The 8,913-nt window shown below is 36.4% G+C and overlaps 1 protein-coding gene across 1 annotated transcript in view; it reads left to right on the top strand.

Moving 5' to 3' along the window:
* HDAC9 (histone deacetylase 9) overlaps positions 1 to 8,913 on the top strand; it is a 452,900-nt gene that overhangs the window by 354,493 nt on the left and 89,494 nt on the right. The window contains exons 20-23 of the mRNA XM_009326083.1: positions 1,642 to 1,699; positions 1,942 to 2,029; positions 6,387 to 6,506; positions 6,846 to 6,943. Of these exons, the coding sequence (XP_009324358.1) occupies positions 1,642 to 1,699; positions 1,942 to 2,029; positions 6,387 to 6,506; positions 6,846 to 6,943 (364 nt within the window). The remainder of the gene's footprint in view (positions 1 to 1,641; positions 1,700 to 1,941; positions 2,030 to 6,386; positions 6,507 to 6,845; positions 6,944 to 8,913) is intronic.

Genomic DNA, 8,913 nt, shown 5'->3' with positions numbered 1-8,913 from the left:
AAATTTGAATGTTTTTTTTTTTTCTGTTTTTAGCTTTTTTTTTTTTTTTTTTAATGTGGATATTTAATGCAAAATAAGGCATGATGTCAAATCCCCCAGATTCTTTAAATGGTGGCCAAAAGAACCACTCTTACAGATGTACTCCGTTTGCATTATAGTTTAAGTTTGCTGTAGTCTGATAGAACTTTGGCCAGGCTTCACAAAACTCCACAAATCCAGCTGGCTGCTTGGATTACGTTTAGCAGCAAATTATATGAGATAGCCTGGTAGTATTTGTCTATAAATTAATGCCTGTGAAACAACATAGGTAGACAATTGCACAGGTACACAAAAACACACAGTCATAGGATTGTAAGTAAACAGATTTCACAGGCACCAATGTAACTCTATTAACTGCCACATTGTTCCTCCTTATTTACACTTGTGTGAGTGAAAATTTAGTGACTATCATGTTTGTTTCAGATGAGTAAAGGCTGAAACATTGACATTTAACTATCTTAAGTATATCAAACTGGACTACTTTAATACTGATTATTAAAATATAGAAATATTCCATCCCTTTTCTTCCTGTCACCTCCCTTCTGAAAATACAATGCTTGATCTTGCAGCCATACATATACACATGGTATTTGTGTGAGGCTGCTTGAAAATACAAGTTTGGCTGATATACTCATGCACAGATTATAATTTATTACTTTTATGTATGTGTTAGTTGTCATTAATTAGATGTCAAATATATAGCTGGATGCAAGAGACTGTCCTGAGTAGTTGAAATAAAGAGTAAATTTGATGAAGTAATGGTGTTACTCCTGAGTCTGACTGCTGTAAGACAAATTTTATATGATACACACCCTTATGAGACGCTGCTTCTTGAATACATAATCTGACTTTCTGAACAGAGCTACCTTGCCAGTACTTCTACATTTTCCCTTTACCTTACCCACACTGGAAGGAGGAAAACTTCATTTTTCTTTTATCTTCAGTGACTCTAGAGGCAAAGAATTCCTTGATCATCGCTGATCCTAGTGCTGTACTTTATGAAATTTATATACAATCCCAGAAAGTGTGTTAGAAATTGACTTCAGAGAATCTATTAAACTTGCAAACGTATGGTTTGCAGAAATATGGGATATTAATTGTCGTCCTTTTTCTACTGTTAGGAATTACACATGTGTGTGTGTGTGTCTGAATTTATCATTTAGTTCATACAGAACGTAGGGTCAACATTGACTAATCATGTAAAATATATACCTCAATCTACTTTTATTTTGAAGCATCTCAAGCTGGAGGAATATAAGATTACATGAACTTAGATCAAGAATGGACCAGTGCTCTCTCCTTCCTTTTAAATGTGAATTCTAGACAGCAGAATTGATAACAACAGCTTTCTCATCCTGCCATTATGATCCTTTTTGGGTCATGTTGTGTGTGTGTGTATGCATGTACATGTGTGTATTTATATAAATTTTTATGCCACTGTTCTCAAATATATTTTTTCTGGCAGTACAGTGAAAGGGTGATTGGACAGAAAAAGTGTTCAAGAGCTTCTAATAGATTTCAACCCAGTCTGCCTGCTGCTCTGTTTTGCACTGAGTCAAGTATTTTTTTAAGCTGATAATTGAAAACCTATCTTGTTCTTACAGAATGGTTTTGCTGTTGTAAGGCCCCCAGGCCATCATGCTGAAGAATCAACAGCCATGTAAGTACCAGGGAATATTGCCCATCTTGGAGCACTAAGGTTACTGGCAATCACCTGTGTTGTGCATGTCTCTGAAGAACTGTAATTGTTAGCAGATGACTGAAAAGGCTTTCTAGGTACTCCCAGAAGCAGATTTATGGCCTCAGAGATCATATAGCATTTTTAAAAATGCTCTGAACATTATTTATAGCTGTTTTCCTGACTGATTTGCTTTCTTATTTCTGTTCTTCTCTATTCCACAGGGGATTCTGCTTTTTTAATTCGATTGCAATTACTGCCAAATACTTGAGAGACAAGCTAAATATAGGCAAGATATTGATTGTAGATCTGGTATGTATTCTTGGCAAGCATTGCACTTTCGGTGCATCTAGATGAAAGATAATGAATTTGTATTTATATGTTAGACTTTCCTGCTTTTAATACCTACAAGTAATAAAGGTGTGCATTTCCTCTGATTTTGGGAACTCATTAGAGCCAGGATGGCAGTACTGAAGCCATAAACATCTATGTTTCACTTTAATGGTGTTAACTGCAATTTAATGAGAAGAAGGCACAGATCAGGGCAACTTTTATGGTCCTTAAATGAATTGATACTTCCACTGTTAAAATAACCCTACAGAACCCAAGTTTACTTTTCCCTATTACAGAATACAAACTTTAAATAGTCAGATGTGCTTTAAAGAATGTTGTTGCTTTGGTAACCAAATTGGCCACTTCCCCCAGCTAGCAATGATTCGACTTGTTGTGTAACTTCGATATTATTAAACAAATCAACAGGTCATTCCCTCTAAGAAGTTTTCAAGTTGTGTATGCCAGCTTTTGATGGTTCCCTGAAGGAAAGCTACGTGATTAAAAATCCACTTCATTGGATTAGTCTTGTATTTTAATAGAAGGCATTCTTACAAAACACTTAATATGTTTAACAAATGGATTATTTAAATGCAGATGACATTTGGCATGTTGTCTATATTATTTTCATGAATAATGAATTGGAGCTCTGCCTTGCACTTAAAGGATCAGCCCAATGCACAGCCCAAGGAAAGTTGAATGCTGATTTATGAGCACCATTTTTGTTTTCCTACAGTTCATGAGGAGGTGTAATAGGGTGTCTGACAAAGCATAGACAGGAAATGAACCCTGGCATCAAAACCTAACCTGTTACATCTGCACTTAATTAATTTTTGCAGGTGATAAAAGATTTAAAGACAAAATATGTTAAAGGGTTTTTGAAGTGCAGGGCTTAATAGTCTAAATCTTGTTCATATCTGCACTCATAATTAAATCTTATTGTGAAGTCATGGCCTTACCATCTAGCACTTTTGTTCAGTTAAACATGAGTACTGGCTGTTGAAGAGAAGCAGAGAAAGGGGGAGTGTGGGAGAAGGAATGGCAAGTGAAAAATGAGTGGTAGAATAAGTATATGGTAGGTTAGATATTCTTAGAATGTTTTTCAAATATTTCTGAGTGTTCTACTATCACTTAGGAACATAATTATAAACTGCAAGAAAACAGTATTTTTGAAAAATTCACCTCCGCTGTATGTTGTATCTGTTTGCTGTCTTGAATCTTACAGTTCATTGAGTTTTACCGCTGTAAATGCTGGCCAAAAGTGAACTCTATGTTTATTCTTGTTTTTTTTTATTCAAAGTTTGCATTTTGTGAAGGTTTTTAAGTCTTTTTGACTGTAAGTGTTACATTCACCTTGTCGGGAAAAGAAATCACTTCCATTTGACCTACTCAGCCAATAAGCACTTAGGAATTCAGCTTCAATTTTGCAAGGCAAGGTTAAATGTGCAAATCATTACCTGTGCAAATGATTACCCGTGAAGCTGCCTATCCTTACCCAGGAAAGTAGACAGGGAATACTCAGCCTCTCTCTGACTCTATCCCATTGGCCAGAATAACTCAGCTGGTGAAAAGGGAGAAATATATGGCTGACACAGATTACTTCATTCCTGGAGCAGTTGCAGTCCAGTCCCTAGCCTGCTCCATGTCCATGGTCAGTGCAATGATGTACAAAAATTCATATGGAAAATTTCTTATGTATGCAAACTATGGATAAATCACAATCCAGACTGAATGAATGAACAAGTTAATAGCCATGTCTTTATGTCCACCAACAGAGAGTTTTGGGCATCTGAAGGAAAGAATGGAGTTACAGATGTTAGACTTGAAATTAACATTTAAGGGTATTATTTTGATAGTGACTAGCACAGCAGGAGCCCATGCTGGTTGACAGCTATACATGTTGCTACAATGTGAATGTTAAAAACTAATATTCAATCCCACACATTAAACTGTACTCTAGTTACAAATTAAGTGTCATGTTCATAGCTGCTACGTGTTCATATATAAATTCTTAACTTCTTAATTTTTAATCTTTCCTTCAATTTTTTCTACACTAAAATAGAAGAGCTCTCTGTCAGCTTTTCTTTCCTCATTCCACCATTTGAATGAATCTCCATTTTTGAACTGACTTATATACTCTGAATACATTTGATCTACTAAGGGCAGAATATGAACACATTTCCCACATGGTAACATCCGCAGTCTTAAACAACACATTCTTTTGTCTAACCAGAGAAGTCACTGCTCTTCAAAACAGAGTAACCCTTGGTGGAACTGAAGTTTAGACAAGAAAGCTAGCTTTGAGATTTGAATAATAATAATAATAAAAAAAAGACCTCTGTATGCCCATTTAATATTTTTACTCCCATTTGAAAACTGTTACAGCAATAATATATCTAAAGCCCCAAACATGCATGGAAAAGAAAGACTAATTAAAATCACAAAATGAAGTCCTATTATGTTTTTAGTTATAGTCTTTGCAGATCTATCTATATGGCCAACGTAGCTTCTCAGGTTGTTGTTGCAATCCTCATTCCAAGATCATCCATACTTGCATGTATGTTAGCATGATCTGGGTCTGTTTGGAGTAAACCAGTTAATTCTGTCACAGTTGAAGACTGGATGGGATTGTGGGGTTAGTCTGTATGCCAGATTTTGCTTCATTTGCCAGTCAGAGCCCTTTAACACTATGCTGGCTGCCTTCAAATCTCCAACACCCTCACACCAGCGTGTGCTCCCTTGCACCTCCAACATGTGTTACATTTAACCTTGGCATTAAGTCACAGTTGGGCTGTAACTTCATCCTCATGTTGTTTCAAGTACTTTCAACTGAGAAAAGAAAAGTAACCATTATAATATTACCCCACAGAGGTCCCAGAGGAGGTCCAAGTCAAGCACAAAGCAGTACAAGTAAGATTCAATCAATGTAGAGAGTCCTGAACAACGTGGGTGAAAGTCATGGGCTACATCAGCTGGCAAAGAGCACAAGCAACGAGCAGTGCTTGCTGTGCCGTTGGCAATGTACACCTAACTTGAACTTTCCTGGAGTCTAGGCATCCTGAGGAAAAAGTGACCGTTGTTTCTTTGATACTAAATTTGGTTCAGACCTCATAACATTTGTAAAATAAATACAGTCTGAATGATAGTGTTGCCATTCAGAGTACTTTGTCCTCCTTCTGAATTCTCTCTTTAAATCAGAAGTTTCAGAGATGGATTAAAGGAGGACAATCAATAATATCTATAATTTTTCAGCTTCTTACAAATGCCAGTGGAGAAACTTACAAAAATACTCAGTTTTCTTTTACTGAAAGGCAAGTGGATTTTCCATTTTCACTTGTAAATTTTCTTGTGTGTCTAACTACATAGTACAATAGTAGAAATGTGAAAACAAAACTAAAAAAGAGGAAAAGTCCACATCATCAGCCTTTGTTATATAGATATACTGTCAGCATTTCTTTTTCAGTATTTTATTTAATGACAGAATTTCTTTTCACTGGTGTTATATAATGTTTGAAATATGGAGACGGGCCAAGGTCACTCCTTGATTGTGGAAGGCACCATCCTATCTGCCAGATGATTTAATAGCTAGTGAGATCATATTCCTATGTCTTCAACTGTTGCCGTCATGATTTTGCAAAAATGAAGTATGAAGTCCTTTCCGCATCTGGCATCTCTTTTGATGTGGATCTAACTGCTGAGGGACTGCTAACTGAACTGAATGTTTCAAGAAAGCCAATTTACTCAGCTGGTCACAGAGCCTTTGACCTCAATAGTGGAACTTGGCAAATCAATGAATACACTTATGTTTAGTGTTCTGTCAAGAATTGTGAAAAAGCTCTGTAAACCATAGATCCTTCTGCAAAATACTAGTTTGTAGTTTAAACATTAGTCTTTCTTCAGAGGCCAATGAGGCTAGTTAATTAAGCCTGAGGGGTTATGAACTGTTGGCAGTTAATAAGTCATAAAATTCCTCCATAAAACAGGATGCTAGATTCCATCACTGAGGCAAGGAGTACAAAGAGCCGGTGTATAAATATCTAATTGTACAAAAGGACTGGGATTTCTCAATGACTGCTCATCTGGAGTCTCCAGGGCACGCTCGCTATGGTTTCCTGATTTTTAGAAGCCAGTTTAAAAAATGAGTGCATTAAAGAGTAATTTGCCTGAAAGTTCAGGAAGTATGGGGTGGTGAAGGGAGGGGGAAAGGGAAAAACAAAAGGAGGGCAAGGGAGAGGGAGAGAAACAGAGAGAGAGAGAGGGGGTAAAAGAAAGCAGAACTGAGCTCTCTACACTGAGTTGGACATTATTACATTTGTCATCTGTTTTCTTTCTCCTTTAGGATGTTCACCATGGCAACGGTACACAGCAGGCTTTTTATGCTGACCCCAGCATCCTGTATGTTTCCCTCCATCGCTATGATGAAGGCAACTTCTTCCCCGGCAGTGGAGCCCCAAATGAGGTTAGGTTTATTTCTTTAGAGCCCCATTTTTATTTGTATCTTTCAGGTAATTGCATTGCATGATTACCCCTAATTTTCTTGTCCTTCTCTGGTTCTTTAAATTACACCAGATTACCAAATTGTCCACTGGGAGCAGGGGACCAGTAGAGAACAAGTGCATAACCCAGAGCAGTCCTTGTCAAACAAGGCTGGGCTGATCTGACATGTTGTTTGATGTTTGTTTGTAAAGCACACTTGAGAATTTTTTTTTTTTTTTCCCTCTTTTTCCTTTCCCTCTCTCTTTTCCTCCTCCCTTTTCCTCCTCTTCACTCCTTTTGGCATTTTATTCCTATTTTTCAGGTTGGAAGTGGCCCTGGTGAAGGGTATAACATAAATATTGCTTGGACAGGTGGCTTGGATCCTCCTATGGGCGATGTTGAGTATCTCACAGCATTCAGGTTGGTACCTTTTTCTTTTAAAGTTATGAAATCTGGTTGTAGGACATAAGCACATGAATAAGAGCTAATGTGATCTTGAAAGACAGGAGAATGACGTATGATGAAACTAACTGAATCCGGGTATCCCAGTATACGAAAGCTTAGTAAATAATAAAAATGGATAATTTAATTGTTGTGATCATCCACTCAGAATTGATGAAAAAAAAATGTTTAATGATTTAATCGGTCACTCATTTTATCATTATTATATCATGCCAGTAAAATGACTTTGAGCTTGCTCACTTCTCTACCTATAAAATTTAAATGTAAACATTTATACAAGGCAGAAGAAAATTACTGTTCACGTTCATGTTGGTTGCAGGTACATGCAAGTAGAGCAGATAGAAAGCAATATGAAGTATGGTCCGAATCCAGCATTCCTTATTCACTTAAAAGTCTCATCATGACGCTCACAGATTTGGCCAATTGGCTTTTTCTATGAATTACAGTAAAGTGTTATTTACTCAGAAGTAAATAATTGTGAAATGTCTCAGTAAGAATGATAGGAAATGTTGCATGCTGTATTTCTCTTTGCTTTCAATACTCATTCTAAATGAAATTTTATTCTTTCATAGGTGATGTGTCATAATCTTTAGTCTTATTTTCATGGGACCAGAGGAGATAAAACCAGTTTAAAACACACTACTTTCAGTAGTCCTGTCTTACATACACCATTTCCTTTCATGGTTAAGCAGTCCAGTGGAAGGGTTCAGTAGGCACTCACCTCTCAAGATTGGGCAAATGCTACGTGTTTGAAAAGAGGTTTCATTTAGTGAGAACTGATATGCAAGAAATCAGTGAGACAACTAATGTGTATCTCAAATCACTTTAAAGACTTAATTTGAAGTAGTGCATTTACCTTTTACATCTTTTGACTATATTCTATTGAAAATACATCACAAAAAATATAACTTTTTTTTTTTTTCTGAAGCACTCCTGTGGAGTCCATGAAATAATATGCAGAGTATCTGACAAATAACACACGTGAATTCAGAGTCTAAGCCCTAGACACAGAAATGGCCTTACACATTCACAATAGCACATTATTATTATTATTATTGTGGAAAAGGTTTTAATTTTATTGACAACATTTGCCTGTATTTAAAAAGAGCCTAAAAAAATAGTCAGTGGCAGGCTCCAAATTTTCTACACCTCAGTATTGCCTCAGCCTCTTTCCAAGATCTGTCTTATTCTTTGATGAGGTTTTACAGGAGTTAGGGGACTGGATGGTTCAAATCACTGGTATTAGTGTCTGATATTAATATATCTGGTATGATCACCCCAAAATTCTTGGTTTGGATCCAACATGTCCCAGTAATCATATGGGTAATGTGGCCATCTAACGCTGCGGAGAATGGTGGTCCCAGCTTATTGAACAGATGACTCACGTAACTGAGACTGCAACCATAATTCATACCCCTGCTATCCTGACAACAAATACCTGGGCTTAATAATACCTTTTCAAATATGTACTTTGCAGTTCTAGTTTAAGGTACACTAGTAAATAGTTGGAGCCACTAATATTGCTGCTGTACCTATTGCTCTGTTTCAGAGTTAGAGGGAATTTCAATCTCTGTGCCTGAGGAAAGCAGCACTATTCAGGAAAATAAAATTCATGTAAGCTACTACACACTAATCATTTACAGACACACCACTTATTTAAGTGCTTAATTATATATGTATTTTTTTAAATGCAGATAAATTCAAAGTAAAGTTTAGGATTTCCCTTTAAAAAATTGCTGATGGTGCAAAATTTAATGCTGTTATTTTAAATGCATCCATTTAACCTTGCAACTAATGTTGTAATTAATGTGAAGGTTATACATTGTGTCAAATAGTTAATTGCTCTTTTTTTTAAAGAAATATAATGCTGTTGACTGATTACAATAGATACTGCTGTTTTCCTTTTCTCCAAAAGAGTAGGAACGACA

This window comes from Pygoscelis adeliae, unplaced genomic scaffold, assembly GCF_000699105.1.
Source record: "Pygoscelis adeliae isolate BGI_AS28 unplaced genomic scaffold, ASM69910v1 Scaffold15, whole genome shotgun sequence".
NCBI classification, from domain to species: Eukaryota; Metazoa; Chordata; class Aves; order Sphenisciformes; family Spheniscidae; genus Pygoscelis; species Pygoscelis adeliae.
Note: the sequence above shows the minus strand (reverse complement) of the source record. Positions and strands in the feature narration are given on the sequence as shown.